General features: G+C 49.3%; 1 protein-coding gene across 5 annotated transcripts in view; it reads right to left on the reverse strand.

The window, feature by feature from the left end:
- The window catches only part of LOC132028532 (core histone macro-H2A.1), a 74,174-nt gene that overhangs the window by 34,901 nt on the left and 17,266 nt on the right, over positions 1-22,007 (reverse strand). For all 5 annotated transcript variants that reach the window (XM_059417609.1, XM_059417610.1, XM_059417606.1 and 2 more), the window contains exons 3-4: positions 8,241-8,347; positions 7,606-7,803 (exon numbers count right to left, since the gene is read on the reverse strand). In XM_059417609.1, the coding sequence (XP_059273592.1) occupies positions 7,606-7,803; positions 8,241-8,347 (305 nt within the window). The remainder of the gene's footprint in view (positions 1-7,605; positions 7,804-8,240; positions 8,348-22,007) is intronic.

Below are 22,007 nucleotides of genomic sequence, written 5' to 3' on the forward strand. Positions count from 1 at the left end.
ATCAAAATCCTTGAGAAGAACAGCACCCTCTTCAACCTCAGCTGCAGTAACTTCTTCCCAGAAACATCACCAAAGGCAAGGGATGCAAGGGCAAAAATGAACTATTGGGACTTCATCAAGATCAAAAGCTTTTGCACAGCAAAGGAAACAGTCAACAAAACCAAAAGACAACTGACAGAATGGGCAAAGATATTCACAAACGACATATCAGATAAAGGGCTAGTATCCAAAATCTATTAAGAACTTATCAAGCTCAATACCCAAAGAATAATCCAATCAAGAAATGGGCAGAAGACATGAAGAGACATTTCTGCAAAGAAGACATGGCAAACACACACAAGAAAAAGTGCTCAACATCACTCGGCATCATGGAAATACAAATCAAAATCACAGTGAGATACCACCTCACACCAATCAGAATGGTTAAAGTAAATCAGGAAATGGCAGATGTTGGCAAGGATGTGGAGAAAGGGGAACTCTCCTTCACTGTTGGTGGGAATGCAAGCTGATGCATACACTCTGGAAAACAGTATGGAGGTTCCTCAAAAAGTCGAAAACAGAGCTACCCTACAACCCAGCAATTGCACTACTGGGTATTTACCCTAAAGATACAAATGTAGTGGGACACCTGGGTGGCTCAGTCAGTTAAGTCCCTGCCTTCAGCTTGGGTCATGATCCCAGGGTCCTGGGATCGAGTCCTGTGTCAGGCTCCTTGCTCGGCGGGGAGCGTGCTTCTCTCTCCACCTCTGCCTGCCACTCTGTCATAAAATCTTTAAAAAAAAAAATGTAGTGATCCGAAGGGGCACATGCACCCGAATACTTATAACAGCAATGTCCACAACAGCCAAACTATGGAAAGAAACTCCATGTCCATCAACAGATGAATGGATAAAGAAGATGTGATACACACACACACACACACACACACACACACACACACACACACACACACCATGGAATACTATGCAGCTATCAAAAAAGAAAGCTTGCCATTTGCAACAACATGGATGGAACTAGAAGGTATGCTAAGCGAAATAAATCAATCAGAGAAAGCCAATTATCATATGATCTCTCTGATATGAGGAATTTGAGAGGCAGGGCAGGGGGTCATGGGGGATAGGGAGGGAAAATAATGAAACAAGATGGGACCGGGGAGGGAGACAAATCATAAGAGACTCTTAATCTCAGGAAACAAATAGAGTTGCTGGAGGGTAGGGTGGGTGGGAGGGATAGAGTGGTTGGGTGATGGGACACTGGGGAGGGTATGTGCTTGGTGAGTACTGGGAATTGTGTAAGACTGATGATTCAGCCTGTGCCCCTCAAGCAAATAATACATATATGCTAATAAAAAATACAGTTACCATATGATCCAGTAATTCCACCACTCGTTATGTACCCAAAGAAAAGGAAAACGCTAATTTGGAAAGATGTATGCACCTCTATGTTTATTTCAGTATTATTTATAATACCCAAGACAGAGAAGCAACCCAAGTGTCCATCAAGAGATGAACACACACAGAAGTGGCATATGCATATATTATACACATGCACACATGATGGAATATTACTCAGTCATATAGAAGGATGAGATCTTATCATATGCAACATGGATGGACTTAGAGGATATTACGCTAAGTGCAATATGTCAGAGAAGATAAATACCGTATGATTTCACTTACACGTGCAATCTAAAACTCAGAAGAGATGAAGAAAACAAAAAGCAGAAACTGAATCATAAATACAGAGAACATCAGGCTGCCAGAGGAGAGGTGGGCAGCATGGTGGGCAAAATGGGTGAAGAGGTGTAGGAGGTTTAGGCTTCTAGTTATAGAGTGAGGCACAAGGATAAAGGTTTAGCACAGGGAATAAAATCCATGATATTATAGTAAGGTTGCAGGGTGACAGATGGTAGCTACATTGGCACTGAGTGCCTTGAAATATACAGAAAAAACAAACTGCTATGTTGTATGCCCTGAAACTAACATTGTAGGTCAACTATACTTTTAAAAAATACTACGAAAATAGATACAAGCTTCCAGTTATGAGATAAGGAAGTAGAGGGGATGTAATTCACAGCTCCCAGCTACAGTTAATGATGCTGCATGGTATATCTGAAAGTTATTAAGAGTAAATCCTAAGAGTTCTCATCATGAAGAGAAATGAACTTTTTTTTCCTAGTCACATGAGATAATGAATGATCTGAATTTACTGTGGTAACCACTTCACAACTGATCTAAGTCCTTGTGCCGTACACCTTAAATATATGTAGTGCTGTATGTCAAAGATATCTGGATAAAACTGGGAAACAGTGCTAGAGAGGAGAGGAGGTGGAAATTTTAAGCAGAGTATGTATCAGGAATGCACAAATCTATTCAATGAGAGTCCAGGATGTGTTATTTAAAACAAAAATGTTTGTAAGCTGTTGGCCCCACTTGCCTCCAGCAGAGAGCTGTCGGCCCTCCACCTACAGAACAGGGGGGCTCTGCCAAGGTAAGTAAAGGGTCTGTGGTCACAGGACACATGAGGGGCCTGAAGTCTGGGCTCTGAAATTCTGCATGTGATTTTTGGTTCTACTACTGACTACTAGAGCATGCTGCTTAACTTCCTCTCCCTTCGATTCCTTGTGGGAAAACGGAGTCTAAGCTGGGAGATCTGATAAACCAGTGGCCTTGAGAGAAAGCTGCCAAAACCTGTCTGTATAAGACAAGCCATTCCTTCCCAGTTCTCTCCAGTCTGACTACTTGGCACACAAGCTGTCTCTTGCATGCGAGGATCCCAGCCCGCGACAGGGTAGCTGAGGTGTACTCAGATGCCTCCTGAGAAGTCACTACATTCAAATCACAGTAACTGTTCCCCTAAGCTTTACATAAAGCCTGTAGTCAGGGATTACTTCCCTGCCCAGCCTTTCAGATTCAAATACCATTTTATGAAATGGTGGCAGCAGGTGGTAGATTTTTTTTCAGATCCTGGTAGGAGGGGGAAAAGCTAACAAGCAATACTCTTTGTCAGTCTCCAAAAGGATTGACTTTGGGGAATTTCATACTGTTGAACAAATCCACAAGCTCACATATATCATCCCTGCACCTAGCTTCATTCTGAACAGCACACACCTATTCAATCAGAGTCAGGGGGAGACCTATTTAAGAACACGCAGGGCTGAGTGTGCAAAGAGGCTTATCTGAAATCATCAACCTGAGATGACCTCTGCCCAAGCTCTTGTACCCAGATGTCTGACCTGCTAGGAATCTCATTAAAAGGCCAGTAAGATTTTGCAAGGATGGCAGCTTCTCACAAGAACCAATGTCTTTCTTTAGCATCCCTTTCCCAAACATTCATCATTCAATTTTCAGTTTAAATATTCATTTCTCAAAAAAGAAACGGGTGCCCTACTAAACTCATCATGGGCTTCTTGCCAGGCAGTGAGGAGCAAGCCTATCTTCACAATTCAGGGGGTGATTTCCACATGGGGGTGGAGTTCAGTTGGGGGGTTTTGCGAGTTTGTTTGAAAAGTCCTAGGTAAGACTGAATCACTATATTGTACACCTGAGACTGCGACAATGCCATATGTTAACCAACTGGGATTAAAATAAAAACTTAAAAAAAAAAAAAAGGAAACAAAGAATTCGGGTGAGAGAATTTTTTAATCCAGATTTTTGGCAAAAACAGTCTTCTTGGAGATTATCCTATGGCTCTCAGTGATCTTTCTGACAAGGGGTCTTAACCTGGAAGACTGAAGCCTAAATGGCTTCCTTCGAATCTTCAGGATTTTATGCATTGGAAAACCTAATCTTAAGAAGGGTTCCTAGACCCTCCAGCTGCCAGAGGTGTGCGTGTTATGGAAACGTCAGGAACCTCATATCCAAATCCTGTCGGGTGCTGTCTGGGAGGAGGCAGGCAGCTGGCTGGTCCTCTGCCACAAGCAGTCTCCCATCAGTCACTTGAACCCCCAATACCCTCCTCTCACAGGCCTCTCTTCCAGTGCCACCTGACCAGAGAAGCCTCATCCAACGGCCTCTGAGGGTAACGCCACCTCTGGCGTCCCTGCAGTGTTTCTGTCACAGCACTCTCCTCCCCACACCTCTGTAAGGACTCTGACCCCCTCACTAGACCAAAGCTCAGCAAGGGCCTGTGTTCACTGCCGTACCCTCAGGAGTAAGAGGAACAAGGAGCATGTGCAGGGGCAATGACTGTCGATCGAACGGAGGCATCTTCTTTCAACAACTTTAGTGTTTGCTATTAAGAGGAGGCGGCAGAATCTGAAATTTCTGAATGGGCTCAGACGCTCTCTAGGTGAGCAACAGTCACCAGAAATCTGTCTGCCTCAGCATGTTCCCGTGGGGGACTTTGTCCTGCAGACCTGTGAGCACAGACACCTACAGAAGATCCGGTTGGAATGCTCAGAACAACGGCAAGTCCATTCACAGAGACCTGTGAGGATGGTGGTGCATCCTGTCTAGGGCACTAGAAACACACCATGGAATATTCCAGAGCCAGCTCTCTACCGAGTGCCGCGGAAGAGCAAGGGAGTAAGAGCAGTGGCAAAGCTGTGCGCCAGGCACCACTGTAAGGACACCACGGTGTTCTCTCCTCAGGCTCCCAAGCCCCATGTTCGAGCTCCATTCCACTGATGAGGAGACTGTGACACCAGAGAAACTCAGTCACTTCCTAAGGTCATGCGGCCAGAAAATGGCTGAATTAGAACACAAAGCCCAGCAAGCCGGCACCCCTCACCACTGTGCCACCCTGCCAAAATGGGGGGTAACATATTTTATGTGTATTTATATTTAAAGGCAGGGACAATGAGGAGGGCTTTACAGATCTCTACGTTTTTCCATGCACAGACTTTCTGAAAGGAACATCAACATTACAGAGACTGCTCTGGGGAGGCGACGTGGCGGGGGCCTATGGTGAGAGCTCTTACAGCATCCTCCTTTGAACCATCCCCACCCTTACTCATGCTACCTAGTCAGAAACACGGTGAACATATTCAGGCATGGAAATGAGGTTGGAATGGATGCCATCATCTTATGGGAGGGGGTAAACTGAGGCACAGACTTGCCTGAGGCCACCCAGGCAGGCAGGAAGAGCCCCATGGCACCATCAGGGCCCCGGACTCCCAATCCCAGTGGGTTTCGTGGCCTCCTCTCACTGGATCCATGATAGCTGACTCAGCTGTCACAACTGGAGACTTTCAAAACCTCCCAATTACATCGAATTGGGGGGAAAATTATGATTTGGAATTCAAGTGTTGACACTTGAAAAATACCAACTCCCTTTTCCTCCAAGTGCTTTAGCATGTTACTAAGGCTTTCTCTGCATGCCTCTGGAAAGGTTATTTTCAGAACATTCCACTTAAACCTAGGGATGCAGGTTTTCTGCTGTTTCTGGGAGCTGACACCACAATTTACATTAAACAAATGTTTTGAAAATTAGCTGTTCACGGTTCCAATTTCGGCTTCCCCCAGGGTTTAATGTTAGCCAAATACTGGTACAGTAAGCAGACAATGTGTTTTATTGTGTGGAAGAAAAACAGACCACCATAACAGACTTCCTGCTTTTGTAATCAAGGGGAAAGCTGAGTGTTTGAGTGATTATTGGCATATGGTTATTAGAAACAGTGAGTTCCAAATATAGCTACTAGAGCTAAAGACACACGCGCGCACGCACACACACACACACACACCCTTCATTTCCAGTCCAAAAAGAAAGAAACAGCCTTCCTAGTGTTTGGTAAAGTGGGAAGGCCAGAGAGCCGTCAGGCAGTAACTACTAGGGGAAGACTGGGGTGACAGGAGCAGGGTTCAGCCCAGGGATGCCCAGGTTTGCCCAGGGCACACAGTTAGAGGGGCTGCTCTGAAGTCAACGAGCAGTGGGTCCACACAAACAAGGGCCACGCGTGGGTCACAGCTGGAGGAATGCTAAGCCAACCACCAGCTCCCCGGGGCCCGTGATCCAGAGATGATTGTCTTGGCATCTTCATCATCTCTTTTAACATTTAGAAAGGCGTGCACAGGCGCTTTGCCCCTGCCTTCCCTGTCCTCCTGTTCCTCCCCGCAAATGTGAATGTTCAAATGGGAGACAGAAACAGTTCGAACTGCTAATTCTATACTCGGCAAGAACAAGTAATGGAACATTCTGCGACATCCCCGCCTGACCAGGAGCCTCCCCTAGGACTTGGGAGCTGAGTGGAGCATAAGTGCCTGGAAAAGCTTCCAGGACGCTCTTCACTGACGGGTTTCCCTCTCAGAGAGCTGGCCCTGATTCTCAGCTATGTGGGGTGGGTCAGGGCAGTGGCCTGCGGACAAGATGAATTCAGATTTTTTTGTTTTGGGGGAAGCATTTGTTCATACCCACCAGCATGGACAAAAAGTACAGCCACGTCCACCTCAACTACCAAAGGATGGGCAACAATGTAGACAGAAGTTGGGGGCCAGAGGCCTGCTCTGCGGACCCACTCGAAGCAGGGTACGTGCTGGGAGGGTGGACAGGAGAGGGGTGCAGGGGCAGTGTTCCTGCAGCCTGGCCTGGTGGGTGTCCTCCCCATCTCATCAGGCCAAAGGCTTTGGGTTCTGGTGGGAAGAATGTGCCAACATGGCATCTGACCCACAAGGCTTCTCCAAGGAACTACTACTGAGGGTTTCACAAAACAGGCAGGTCACCTTCTGCCAGAGGAAATTTCCTCCTACTCTGGCTGGAGACCAGAAGGCTCACACCCTGAGGGGGTGCCCCAGGGCAGAGCAGGACAGCTTAAGATTCCATTTTGTTAAAGAGGCGCTCTGACTGCCCAGTCACTAGCTGGTTGGCCCCGAAGCTGTGACAAGAAGCCCAGAGGCCGGGACCAGGGAGGAAGAAATACAGAACATGTGTTTCAGGTGCTTTGGGGCCTCCTGCTGATGCTGAGACAAGGAGAGTGCAAACTCCCACAGGCCCAGACCTCCTGAGGGTGGGCGGTGGCTCCTCCACTGTGAGGATTGGGGCTGGGGATTAGCTGATCTGTCCCCCCCACCCCCATGAAGATGTTAGGTCCCACCCTAAGAACACTTCACTTGCCACAAAAACATCAGCACCTGGGACCTCATCTCGGGCCAAGCTGGGTCTGGCAGGAGCATCTGAATAACGCATCTGTTTTCTTCCTTAACAAGGCAACCATTCTGAAGAGCGAACTGTCTGAACCATCCTCCCTCAAAGATGTTCAGAGGAGGACATGCAGCCATGGCAACACAGTGAGAGTTCTGAGAGCATCGGGGGCAAGGAGGCAGCCAGTGCCTTAAGGTAGGACTCAATGGCAGCTGCCTCAGCACAGGAAAGCTCTCACATATCCAGTTCCTTCTGCAGAGGTGTGAGCCTCTCCCTTGCAGGCCAGGAATGGGGTCCTTGCAGCCTGGGGCTATCTGTCCCCGCCTCTTCCCCACATCCCCCTTGCCTACAGGAATGTGGGGTTTTGCTCTGATTCTGGCTGCTGGAGCTGGGCTAGCCTCTCTGCCAGAGGTCCCATGCAGTTTCCCTTTGTCCCCGGATAAGCCCTCAGCAGGAGGGAGCTACTCTGGACCTCACCTGCACGCACTTGTCCTGACCCAAAGCACACAGCCCCACCCCATTGTGTACCTTGGATTTCCGGGCCCCTTTCTTGCCTCCTGCTTTCTTAGACACGGGCTTCTTCTGGGATGGAGACTTGGCCTTTTTGGCTGGGGGTGGTGTGATGATGGCTTCCAACTTCCCTTTGGATCCTCGTTTCTTTGCTAGCAACTCTGGGTGGATGTTTGGTAACACTCCCCCGCTGGCTATGGTGACTCCTTTTAGCAGCTTGCAGGAAAATCAAAGTAGCAGATGGTTAGCCCGTCCACCAGGCCCCTGGCCTTCAAGAAGTCTGCCCTCCCCATTCACATTCTTGCTTTGCTCCGTCAAGGTCTTTCCTCCAGGGCATCTCCAAGGATGCTGATGGGACCCAGGCTCACTATACAAGGGAGAAGGGCCTCAGAGTAACCTCACTCCGGTGGAACTTCACTACCTTTCTTCCAGGGAGAGCCAAATACCTTGATCCATTCCCTCCTGTCCCCAAATAAAGCCTCAAGGAAAAACTGGCACGGGGCACGTGGGGGAGGGGAGAATTTAGAGAAGCTACTAGTAGTCCAAAATGCAGAGCACACCTCTGGCAGCCCGCCAAACACCAACCTGTGTTTCTCGGGCAGAGGGACTGCCTGCCCAAGCGTCTGGCAGGAGAGGGAGAGAAGCACCCATACCTGATTCAGCTCCTCGTCGTTGGCCACAGCCAGCAGGATGTGCCGGGGTGTGACCCGTCCCTTCTTGTTGTCTCTTGCAGCATTGCCCGCCAGTTCCAGAATCTCAGCTGTGGGGAGCAGAGGGGGAGAGCACTGGTCATATTAGAATGTCAGGGGACCTCAGGCGTCCTCCCAGGCCCCACGTTCATGGCCCTGGGCATGGCCAGCGGCCTCAAGAAACAGCTACCCCAAGGCATGAAGCTGCAGGCGCTCTGCCCTGCCACACCGAGAGCTGAGTTGGCTAATTGCAGATGTACTCAGTGGAACCAGGAGACCTCTCCACTCCGTCCCCTTTGTTTAGGATATGAAAACATGGAGGTGGAGAGAAGGGACCCGCTGAAGGTACCCCAGTAAGAAGTGGGGGAGTGGACAGGAGACCCTGTTCCCCAGAACGGGCACCCTGCAGTGCGGCCCTAGAGGGAGCTCTGCTTTCTGAGTACTGGGTCCTGTCGGGGTTCAACACTGACCACCTACACATTCAGACTCAGAACTAAAAGGGTAGGACGGGATTCCATGAAGTCAACATCCCAAGAACAGAAACCAAAAGAGGTAGGATGCAGCAGAAGAGGCCAAAGAGGCCTCACAACCAAATGCAGTGTGTCAAACCTATCAGTGCTTGATGGGATGCTGATTACCAAAAAAAAAAAAAAAAAAAGGAGAGAGAGAGACAGAATGAGAGAGAGCTATACAAGTCATTCTGGACAAAACTGAGATCTGAACACAGACTGGTATTAGATACTAAAGGATTATTGATCTTATTGGGAGTGACTGTAATGTCACTACTCTGAAGAGAACTGCAATTTACTCTCAAATAATCACAACCAACTCCACGGAGAAAATGTGGTGATGCACTAAATGCTAAATCTAGGTGTGCAATCAGAGTGTTCCTCTTTCAGCATCGTGTATGCTTGACACTGTGAACTTTAAGATTTTACTTTTTTGAGAGAGAAAAAGAGAGAGAGAGAGCGAGCACACACACAAGCAGGGGTGGGGCAGAGGGAGAAGCAAACTCCCTACTGAGCAGGGAGCCAACTCAATCCCAGGACCCTGGGATCATGACTTGAGCCAAAGGAAGAGGCTTAACCGACTGAGCTACCCAGGCGCCCCAGCACTGTAAAACATTTTACATACTAGACAGCTAGAAGCCCGGACCCTCGTTGGTGCTCGGGTTCATGTGCCTGTCTTTCAGGACAGACCCTTGCCGGACAGGATGATGGTGCTTCCATTGCACCTAACATGGGCCAAAATCGCTAGTGCCCTTAGCAAGAGTTTTTTCTCCTCCACAGCACAGTTCTCTTGGACAATGTCAACATCATCCCTTCCTCATTTTCTAAACCCAGACTGTCCTGGAACGTATCTTACACTCCCCTCCCCCATGTCTGCAATTCTGCCCAGGCCACAGCCCTGCCTATGACCCTGGCTCAGGCCGGACCCCCTCTGGGTACTGAAGAATTTCTAGTATTCTGGGTTATGTTATCAATACTAGAGATCTCCAGCAAAGTCAGAACTCAGAGTCATTGTAAAATAAGAGGAGAACAGGTCCTGTGCTTAAACTTTATGATATTCCATGGTCCACATGAAGGAGAGCTAGCTGCTGGACCCAGGGCGGTAACTAGGGCATAAAATGCTGAAAAAAGGCCTGGCTCCTCACACAAACTCTCCTCCTGGAAGTGGTGGAGAACTAGCCACAGCCTGAACAAGTTTCCACCTGGAACCCAAGGCATGAACTCAGAAACTCGGTAATCGCGTCACTGAAGATACGTCCTCCCACACCCAGAGACACCATGAGACCCCTACCTACTTGATGCTCCCAGGCATCTCACCTTGAATTTCCCATTTGAGAATCACTACAATGAGGCCCCATGAGGACCTGATGAGAACCAGCACATTTCCCACCCTTAAGCATTAATCTCAACGGGGCTGTTCCCCCCACAGCCTGAGGGCGGATGGTAGGGGAGAGAGCCCACCTTCAAATTTAGCTGAGGCTTCCCTGTACATGATGGTGGCAGTGGGCTCCAATGCCCAACAGAGATGGACCTATCTCAGCCAAGCAGGAAAAGGGGCCCGGGAGGCCCAAGGGACCCTAAGCCCCACGTGCAATGATACAGAAATGGGCCCAAGTTTGAGCTTCTTCCTCCTCCACTCCTGGAGGCGGCACCACACCTGCAACACTCTGGTCCTGCCCGTGGCTGGGGAGGAAGCTCCCGTAGGAGCCTCAGCTGATGCAAGCACAGACTCTAGGATAAACAAAGGAGAGCTAGCCAGAGCTGTCTCTGGGGGGAGCCCAAGCAGCGAGAAGCTCAAAGAGGAACAGCTGGTACCAGAGCAGTCCTTAGCCGGCACTCCTCCTGGTCCCCACTATCCCCGCACCGCCTCACCGTGCCCTGCTTTCTGGGGCCACAGGGAAACATGGGGCAAACAGTACCTGCAGGGCCAGAATGTACAGAAGGAGTCTGGTGGATTACAACCTTTCCCCCAGAAGGTGCTAAGAACGCTTTACGCTGCCTGCATTAGGCAGAGACCCACCATGGTGCCCTAAGCCCACCCCTGTGAAATTATGGCTTCTCAGGCAAGGAGTGGTACTGAGTGGCTCTTCTCAAGAGAAGGGGCGGTGGCCACCATGGGGAGACCTGTGGTCTTATTTTAGGGACTGCTCCTTTAACTTCTGGGTGTGCAAGTGAGGATGTGATGATGGACAGGGAGACCGGGGAGGTCGGGAGGGGTCACCATAACTCTTAGTCGCCTTGGGCCACTCCTTTGGGTGAGACACAGGCAGCCTGTGACACAAGGATATAAAGCACAGCAGTGGCCTGTAAGTAGCTCCCACGGCTCAGAGATCTGGAGATCAATTCTCCAGCAGCTCCCCCTCACTTCCAAGAGCTTTTCTTCCCCCAGAACTGACCCAGCCCCAGGGCTCATACTCTGTGGCTGAAAGCTCCATGGGCAGAGTGACTCCACTTGGGAATATCAAGGGGTGCGCTCACCTACTGTTCATTCAGCCTGGATCCATGTGGGAGTGACCCTGAGGGGCAGGTGTGTCCAGTGGGATGAGGAACACTGCAGCTCCTTGCTGAAGAGCTGGCATGTGTATTGGGGGGGCAGGTGTCTCATTCCTCTGTCTCACCAAGGAGCAAGAAAATTCACGGCTCTTCTCTCCCCACAAATCCCAGCGTGCCTTCCATCTGCGCATGCCCAGAGGACTGGCCCTCCCACCCTCTACCGCCCAAGGGTGGGCCCTCAGTTCCACCTGTGGGGAGGGGTTGTCAGGTGGGGACAACTAAGCACAGATTCACGCTGCAGCTAGTTGAGCAAGAGCTTGATCTTGTTTACTCCTGCATGTTTTCCAGAGGGTAGTTACCATAGCAACTCATTTGTCAAGGGACAGGTGGAGACGAAGCACCTCAGAGGTGAGATGAGAAGCATGTTCCACTCCCATCTGTCCCCCGGGTACATGGCAGCCGGCAGAAAACTGGGGCCGTTTAAGCAGCCTCGAAAGATGTAGACCTCATCTGACAGCAAACAAAGGCAGGAAGCCAGAGCACTAACTGAGCGCTGGCCAAGTCTTCATGAGTGCCCACCCTATCGTCCTCGGGCCCATTTCGGCATCAGCCATCACAAGGGGCTTTCCTGGCCAGGAGAGGGCTGCCTGCTGCTGGGGGAGAGGGGAGGCAGGCAACACCAGCTGCTCGTCAGGTTGGAACAGATCCCCTCGACTCTGTAGGGGCAGAGGGTGCTGGCTTTGAGGAACAGGGGTAGGGCACAGGCCCCCCAAGGAACTTCCTCATTCACTTCCCTTCCTTGTAACTGATCCTCACCCTTGCGAGTGACAGCAACAGCAGGATCATGGAAGACCAGGCTCAGGGCTGTACACCATTCTGGCCATGGCCCTGGGGAACCAGAGCCAGCTTCAGCTCTGCCTCAGCTTACATGGAACCCATGCCTTCCCACAAGGGAAGGTTTCCTGCACCTGATTCATCTTGAATTTTGGAAGGACTTATGCATCTCTTAAAAAAAAAAAAATTAAAAAAAAAATATATATATGTTTTTTTTGTTACCCCCCTCACCACCTGGGTTAAAGGGAAAAGGATTCTGGGAAAGAGAAGAATCGGGAAAGCACCACACCTACAGATGCAAGTCCTTTTCACGATTTCCAGAGCTCACTGCTTGGACCCTCCCTTGGAGGGAGTTTTCAGGAGCCATGGCCCTGGGGGCTATAACCAAAACAAATGGAATCTGCAAGAAACCACAGGAGGAGATTGGGCAAGAGCAGTTACAAAGAGAAGAAACAGACCCCTCACCAGGTTCTCCACCAGCTCAAGGCAGGACTTCCTGGCCAGCAAAAGGAACAGCTTTGTTACCAATGACCAAAAATGGACAGGTGTGGGACCCCAAGCACGTGGGCTCAGCTCTTGAAAGGACTGCAGGTGTGCTAAGGTTCCCCATGATAAGCATTGCATGGGGCCAAGTTAAATGGTGAGCAACACTGGCCAGCTTATGAGCTATGTTTTCATTTTAAAGATCTCTTTTAAGATCTAACTTGCAAGACACCCCAATATCTCCTGTTCCCACTCTTGACTACTTCCCACATCAGGCAAGTAGTGAGCCCCCAGATACATCATCTCTAGTGGCCGGGCCCAGCAAGGAGACCTTATTCTCTAATCTGAGCAGCAGGCACTGCACAGACAGCCCTGGGCCCACCATTCCCCAGGCTCACGGAGCATGACTGCTTTAAGGCTGTTTGACAAAATTCCCACAGCTGTGAATAATGGCATTATTTGGCAGCCTTTCAGCTACAGACCAGCTGTCTGAACGTGAATACCTTTGACAGGTCTCCTTTCCAAGTTCACCCAGAGACCAAAGGCTTAGTCTTCCTTCCCTCCCCTCCCCCACAACCCCAAACATCTTGAACTGAACCATATCTGTTGGAGGGAAGCATTCCCGTCTATCTTCCTTGAGGGAGATGAAGTCATGGCTTACAGAATTAGAGTCCTAACAGCTAACAGGTGACGTGTGCAGGCTGCGCCAAACTCTAAACACAAACCTTGCAAAGGCAAAAGGCGGGGGCTTCCCCGGAGCTGTTTGAAGCATCTCCCCTAACAAAAGAGATTGAAAAGAACAACCAAAAATCAAAGGAAAGCAAATGTTCACATAATCCCAAGGAGAAAACAGCTATTTGCTACAAAGCCAACAACATGACAGGCAATCTGTTTATTGTATTTCTTTCAGTTCCTCGGGCTTCCATCAGCAGTTCACGGAGTTCAGAACTGTTTTACACCATTCTGGAAAGCCTTAACCCAATCAACCCCAATTGGGGAGTGATTGCTCAGAGTTTCCTGCATCCTGACTGCACCGTACTTTCCTCTATTTCCTCCGGGGACCTAGAATCCAGCGGCCCCCACATCTCACCTTTTCAGATGAGCGGCAGAGTCTGAAACCCGCCGACCTGTCAACCCAAGGCTTCAGGGCCTCACTCATGGGCCACAGCAAAGCTCTCCAGTCTGCTCATCCTGGGCCTCAAAAGAGCCAGGGATTCCAAAGAGAAAAAAAAACAGCAATAACAGAAAGTAGCAATTGTGTGTATATGTGCAGGATACAAGGTATTTGCTAACAATAAGCCATTCTGTTGCTTTTCTGCAGATGTTCCGAGTCTGACAAACACTTGTCCCTTGCTGTTAAGCCCACATTGCAGACCCTCATAAGAATCCAGGAGCATCTGCTCCAGTCTCCCGCCTTCACCACGTCTCGAAGTAAGATAGAAACGCAATGTAATTTGGGAGTTTCTAAAGTAAGCTGTTTTTCTGATTTCAAAGTAGAAAATAAGTAATTCTACATTCTACACATTAACCAAAAAGAGGGAGGATTCTTGAGACCAATACTACCTTCCTCTTACCCAGCACCCCAGCCCCATACTCGAGTCCCTTCCCTTTCTGCAAAGCCTTCCCGTGTCTTCCCGAGTCTTCTGCACTTCTCTGTCAGCTCACCTTCTTGGTATGTCTTTGGGGGCGGGGGGTGGGGGTGGGGGGAGGAGGGTGGCAGTCCCCTGGGGTGCCATGGCAGAGCTGGGGTCTGCGGTCAGACAGGCCAGTGTGAATCCCAGCCCATGCACTTGGCTGAAGACGTGCCGGTACACACCGCAGGTGTGCATGCCCTTTCTATGGAAGGGGGATGATTGCGAGGTCACTTTCCGGGAGGTGAGGATTCCTGACTTGACAAGCTGCGGCGTGGTTACCACGGTGGTTAGGTGTCAGCTGCTGTTTCAGGGACTACGATCACACACTTCGTCTTTTGCAAAGCCCACCAGGCTTGATATCTAGGGGAAGAAAACTATCCTTTCTTTTCCTTGGGTTCCTCCATCAAAATAATGGGCTGGCTAAGTGCATAGATGCTCTCACGTGTGTAAGAGCCAGGAGAAGGAAAGCAACACAGAAAACCTGGTGTTTCCTCATCGACAGTCTACTCTGTGCTGTTACACTTAACAGTTTACATATGTTTGAAAAATGCACTTGAACCCGATTAACCTTGGGACTGCCAGACTTACCTTGATAGAATGCAGCACCCGGAGCGGCCCCACAGGCAGTCTTTGCCTCGGGATGGGGCCGGGGGCTTTCGTCTGACCCCCATGGCGCGTGTGCCAGGGCAGAGGCAAAACCAAAGCCAGCTGCCCAGACAGCACGAGCCAAGGCCCAGGACAGAAGGTGGAAGGACGCCACGCTGGGGTAGCCCCAGAGAAACCTGCTCTCCCCCAGGCCCTGGTTGACAGCTGGGCAGGACCCTCTGCCCCGCCACTCACTCCTTCTCAAAGACTGTTAATTTACAAAGAAATGGTTAGTATAGTATGTGTGTTTGTCTGGATACAGAAAATCACAGCCATTTGCTCTTAACTCCTCTCAGGAAGAGATGGACATTCAGAGAGATCTGATGAAATGAAATGATTTGAAAAGTGTCATGTAAAGAGGAAACTCATTTAGAGAGCCCTGACAGTGCCATTTCCCAGACAGACTTTTACAGAGGGAAATGAGGAAGGCATGTATGGTGGACAGCCCTGGTATGGGGGGTGGAGGCAACGCCTATCCCTGCACTCACGACCATGTTCCCCAAGATGGGGCGCCCTGGTGCCTCCTCTGGGTGGAATCGGGGACTCCATCAGAGGGAGACACTTGACCCTCTTTGGTGCTGTTTCCTTTGTGCACAACTGTCTTTTCAAAATGTAAGAAATGAAAACGCGGTGTGAATGAGAAGAGGCAACTACGGTGTGTGCACCCCCTCACCTTTGAGACACTATGTCACCCTCCTACCCAGATATCTGTCCCTGCCTGCTTAATCCTGCTTCTCACAAGGGTTCTGAGCATGTGGAGTTTTCAGGTTCTTTTCATGACTGCTTTAAGAGCATTACGAGTGTGTAACAGCAGAGGAGGCGCTGGCCCTGTCTGCCCAGGTGGATTCCCAAAGCTGAGGGCCACGAGTCCACTGTAAGCTTTGTCCCCCTCTTTCCTAAATGGAAGATGAAGGGACATCGGGCAAAAAGCTATCAACCCTCCAGTCTCTCCTCCATGCCGCTGAGCCATATAATCTCCTCATGGCGGATAGGCGCTACCCTCCCCTCTCCGAGGACTCTGTGGCTCCCCTTTCCCCCAGAACCTCACTTGTCCTGCTGCTGATGCAGCCAGCGCTCCCAGCACTGACCAGACTGCCCCTTCTCTATGGCCCAGCACATGTCATGCCAACAGCCACCAGCCCTCATGTGCTCAAACCCATCTCCTTCCTGTCAGTGACCCCTTGTCCCTCCAGGCCCATCCCTGCAGGACCCCTGTCCCCTCTGCCCAGGCCAGACCCCAAGACTGTCTCCAGCCCTCGCACATCACCTGCAACTGCTCGGGGTTTGCCCCTCTCAGGAGGCTTTGTCGCCTCAGCCAGGCTTTGGCTCCACTGAGGACCCGAGCCAGCCCTCCAGGACTGGGCACCTAGCATCCTCCCGCAATGTCCACAGGAGACACAGGAGATGCAAAGTGGACCTAGGGACCCTGAGCACCTGCAAACCACCCCCCCCACCTGGCCCGCCAGCTCTCCTGGTAATGGCTAAGGCCTGCACTCCTGAGGCGAGCCTGCAGGAGGTGGTCTTCTCAAGATGGGTTATTACACAAAATGGCCTTGCAGAGAGAGGTTTCTTAGGCCCTAAACCCCAGTCTCCTTCTAGGCCAGACAGGCAGTTTGAGGACTCCATGTGTTACCACATGTAAAGCAGCGAGCCAGTGCCTGACACATGGTAAGTGCTCACTAATAAGGAAGACGTTTCATTACTTATACTGGCCGGCCTCTGCCTAGTACTCAAAGCACTGGCCCCCATGCCCCTCAAATGAACATAACCACAAGCCACATTCTCCATCTGGAATAGGGACCACCAGGGCCTGGCGGGGAGGTGGGAGGGCAAGGAAACCGACCCTGCTCAAGGTAAGTGTCCTCATTTTCTGATGCTGACTTCCAGCAGTCAACCCCCAGATTTACAGAAGCTGCGCACAAATGTGGACCACAGACTACCTCAGTCACCAGTTACCATGAAGGACATCTCTCAGGAGAGCCATGGCAAGGGAGGCCTATGATTAGTCTTTCCCAGAGGCCCTGCGTTCCCACACGGTTCCCACTGTCCTACAGACAAGAAATGTGAGCTCTGGCAAAACAAGAGCCTCCTTCTAATGCGGGCGACCTCTCTAAACGTCTTCTATAAAGGCTACTCTACACAGCGTACGCGGGGATGACAGCAGTCCCACAACAGGACCCCTGGGCATCAGGAGCCACCACAGGCCTCTGAGGTACCAGGGAGACATGCTTCCAGGCCATCAGTTGGAAGGCACATGCCTCAAAAGGAAGGTGGGATGTGAAATGAAGGAGGAAAGACATTGAAGAAGGGGGGATGGGAGGCAGGGTCAGAGCTGTAGGCGGGACGAGCAGCCCAGCAAATGGCAAATCCCAGGCCCAGTTATCTTCTTGGCAACCAGCATGGGAGGGGGTAGTGGGGAGAGGCATACAGGGAGACTGGGGGTGGGGAGGCTGACTGTGGTTACTACCCTTTGGGTCTGTCTTCTTGCTACAGTGTATTTATAGCTCTGAGGAGTGACTTTGTGCTTTCACCATGTTTTATTCTGGGTTGACTAGACCTAGAGAAGCCTTCAGGCAAGCAAAGAAAGCAAGAGAACTATAAATATGTTCTATTAGTTGGTATCTTTCTGTTCAAATATCAGCAAGAGAGAAGACGCCTGTAGAATTCTTATCACTTCCTTCTCCTCTCAGTAGGTGAGAGGTGCTTTAAAACCATTCTTGCAAGCCATCCACAGAGAGACCCTGGGGTGCGGCTAGCACCCCTCCTGGGATGTTGCTATTTAAATCAGGTGGCTGGCTCCTGGCTTCCTCTCCTTTTCAAGGTACAGCTGAAACATCCTCAGTGGCTTTCGCATCAGAGGTGACAGATCAGTCCTTGATAAAGTTCCCATGCCTTCCCATTTGCCACATACGTGGCCTGCCCACACGTGCCCTGCCACTTCCCTCTTCTCCACCTGGTCCGGCTGTGCCCTGGTGTCATTAGCACAACCCGAATCCGGCTTCATTTACAAATCCAGGGGGCAGGTTTGGCTCCCATCTCATCAACATCTGGCAGCATCTGCCATTACCAACATTCTGTCCTCCTGAAATTCATCATCCTTTAACTGAGCTTCTGATCCTTCAGCGAAAAACTACTTACGAAGCAGCTGCACAACGTGAGCCTTTGTGCTAGTAGCTGAGCTCATGGTGTTGAGGGAGAAGAGGGGAAGGCACGTTCCCAGCCCTGGGGTCGGGAGTATGGCCTCCGATAGGTCTGACCCACCACAGACCCTCACTACAGATCTGTTGAAATGAACACTGATCCCTTCGACCCTCAGCAGCCCACATGGCACCTTGCACCTGGCCAGAGCCTGGTACCTCTTTCACACATAGGTCATTGCAAATGGATCGCTAAAGGAGTACACTAGGCCCTGCAGCATTCAGATCATGATTCTGGGTGGAAGTGTGGGCACGCTCTCCAAGGCACTGGCCTGGTTTCATGTATTAGAGCCGATGCTCAGGCTCCATGGCAGGCAGTGTGAACTATAAAGCAGTCATCCTAGGGGACGGCAGCCCCAAGAGGGCCCAGGGTCCAGGCAAGCTTCCGCTCACAGTCTCAAGTCAGGTCTCAGGGTTGGCAGAGAGGCCTGGGGGTTCTGGGGAGATGTTCGAGGCAGAGCAGCAATCCCCAGATCCTCCCAACCAAGATTTGGGCTCAAATATAAATGTCAGTCACTGAGATCACATGTACCCATTAACCTGATTCATTAATCCTTGGCATTTCATTTTTAAGATTTATTTTGAAATGAAAAGGGAGAAGAAAAGTATCTTCAGAAAGATACAGAACACACATAAGAAATTAATGCTGTCTCCTGGGAGGAGAATTAGGTAAGGAAAAAGAGCAGAAAGGGAAATGAAGGTCTTACTGTGTGTCCTGTGGGGAGGTTTTACCGTTGGTATACATCACTTACTAAAGAAAACAAAGACAATGAAAGACCCACCAAATATGAGAAACATAAAGTATGTAACTAGACAGACCAATCAAACAGAAAATAAAGCCCAGAAATAGCCCTAAATATATCTAGAAATTTCATGTGTGGTGAAGGTAGCATCTCAGATCACCAGGGAAAAGATGGGATATTGAATTGATTGTGTTGAGATAACCGGGTAACCATCTGGAACAAAAGGAAGTCAATCCCTAACTCATACAATGTATCAGGATTAATTTCAAATGGATCAAAATAAAAATGTAAAAAATTTAAACCATAAAAAGACTAAGGAAGAGCATGAAGAAGTTCCTTTGTAACCCTGGAGAGAAGGAGACTTTCTGAACAATGATTCAAAATCTGGCAGAAATAGATGATAAGAGACTGCCACTATTAGGATTATTCAGATAAACCTGGTAATTCCACAATGTATAGGGATATAAAATCATCAGGTTGTACACCTTAAATATATACAATTACAGGTGTCATTTATTCCTTAATAAAACTGAAAAAACCCAAATTATTCAAGTAGATGTTATTACGTATAATAGAATTAAAGAAAAGTTTGAAAATGAAGAGAAAACAAATTATCAAGAACAACCAAGCAGATTAAAAAAAAAAATCCCAACAGGACTTCTAGAAATAAAAGTTTCAAAGCTGAAATTAAAAATTCATTGCGGGACCCAAGTGGCTCAGTTGGTTAAGTGTCCGATTCTTGATTTTGGCTCAGGTCATGATCCCAGGGTCGGGAGATTGAGCACCAAGTTGGGCTCTGTGCTGGGTGTAGAGCCTGCTTAATATTTTCTCTCCCTCTCTTTCTGCCCCTCCCTGCTACAACTCAGGGGCCTGCACAGCATTCTCTCTCAAAATAATAATCATCATCATCATCAGTGACTGAATTAAATAGTATATAAGATATAGCTGAAGAGAGAATTAGTAAATGGGGAGATAGTCCTAGAAGACAGAGCAGAAATAATTATCTACAGATAAGTTCTGCAAGACAGAAATGAAAATTATTACTGAGATGAAGAGATAGGGAAAAAAGAATGAGACACTGATGTGTTTGGCTTGTGTTTTATAAGTAGAAAGAGCCTAGAATAGAGATATTGAAGAAATAGCAGCTAAAAACTTCATGGATGTGGTAGAAGCATGTTCACGGACGCCTGGGTGGCTCAGTCTTCTGAGCATCTGCCTTCGGTTCAGCATCTGCCTTTGATCTCGGGGCCAGCATTGCCTTCCCTGCTCAGCAGGGAGTCTGCTTCTCCCCCTCCTTCTGCCTGTCCCCTGCTTCTACCCTCTCTCTCAAATAAATACAAGAAATCTTAAAAAAATAATAATAATAAAAGGAGCATGTTCAAAACCACAGCCTGAGAAAAATTATCACAAAAGGACTCACAAAATGGAATTCTGAACGATGTACTTCAATCACAAATAAAGTGATCCCAGACGGAAGACCTGAGAAGAAAGAGGCACACTCAGTTTGGGGCATACCTTTTCCCTGCCTGAATCCAGAAACAAGTTTGGTTTTGCTATGGGCTTTTCCACTGGCCCCAGCGAAAACAGAATCCTTGCTAGGGAACTTGTCTCTGCATCTATAGACCCAGTGGCAAAAATGAAAGTAATATGTGACCCTTCATGGGGAAATAGTGAAGCAAGAAGGAGCCTCCCTGACCACTGGGCATTTCCAGGCAATGCAGCGCATCTTCAAGGAAACAGAGAGGAACAGCTGCACACCCACATGCAAAGAATAGACACAGACCTCACATCCTTAGCAAAAATTAACTCAAAATGGATCACAGACCTGAATGTAAAACACTAAACTATAAAACTCCTAGAAGATAACATAGGGGAAAATCTGCACGACCTCGGGTTTGGCGACGAGGTTTTAGATACAACGCCAAAGGAGCAAAACACAAAAAAAGAAATGATACGCTAGCCTTCATTACAATCACAGACTTCAGCTCCGTGAAAGATGCTGTTAGAAAGATAAGACTGGGGCGCCTGGGTGGCTCAGTGGATTAAGCCGCTGCCTTCGGCTCAGGTCATGATCTCAAGATCCTGGGATCGAGTCCCACATCGGGCTCTCTGCTCGGTGGGGAGCCTGCTTCCCTTCCTCTCTCTCTGTCTACTTGTGATCTCTCTCTGTCAAATCAATCAATCAATCAATCTTTTAAAAAAAATAAGACCAGTCACAGACTGGGATTGCAAAAGATTGCAAAAGAAAGAAAATGATTGCAAAAGAAAGCGCAATGAGGCCTTTCCTTTCTCTGAGCCCAGTGCCAGAGTCCATGCCCCGGCTCTGAGAAAGCAGGGGAAGCAGGGCCGCTGTTCCACGAACAGGTCACGCTGACACTGTCGTGGACCCCCTCAGGGACTCCTCAGAAGGACTGGGTGGTGGACAGATAAGAACTCCATGTTTGTGCTCTGTGGCAGGTGCACAAGCTTCTGGGATCCCTGTGCTGTCCTGCCGCCCTCCACATCTGTGGCAGGGGTAGCAAAACTCTGGGAAGGCCACCCCTCCCCTCGGAGGTTTCTGAGCTCTCTCCTCCAGCCTGAGACCTGTCCCACCTAGCCATCGGACACCACGTGATGAAGGAAGTATCAAAGGTGTGTTGTGATAAACCGCTTCTCCGAGCACTCCTCCTATGTCTCCCACCATGGAATCATCTCCTCCCCTGGGAGGCAGAGGGAGGACTGCCCGTGCAGCATCTCCTGAATTACCTCGCAATTTGCTTTGTGAGATCAATGGTGATGATTTTCTGTGACTGGCTATCAGTGAAGCTCATCAGTAGCGGATATTAATAAAAACAAATAATTGGGCTAAAATCTAACTCCCTTTCCTGCATGTATGCATGAAAGGCATCCAGTACCGCAGCTATCTCTGGACAGTGGAATTATGAATGAGTTTCAACTTCTTACATTTTTAAACACAAGTTGCTCCTATAACCCGTAATGGGAATAGGCATTTAAGCACTGTCTGCATGCACTGGGTACATAGCACATTAGTTTCAACTTCGGTGTTTCCCACTTTTTCTAGCTGCAGCCCTCTGGCTCATTAAAATCCCCAGTCCTCCCTTGCGTGTGTGCACACATGTGCACGGGTGGGGGTGTGTGTGTGTGTGTGTGTGTGTGTGTGTGTGTGTGGTTTGTTCAGGGCTATGAAGCTAGT

This window comes from Mustela nigripes, chromosome 12, assembly GCF_022355385.1.
Source record: "Mustela nigripes isolate SB6536 chromosome 12, MUSNIG.SB6536, whole genome shotgun sequence".
In the NCBI taxonomy this organism is placed as follows: Eukaryota; Metazoa; Chordata; class Mammalia; order Carnivora; family Mustelidae; genus Mustela; species Mustela nigripes.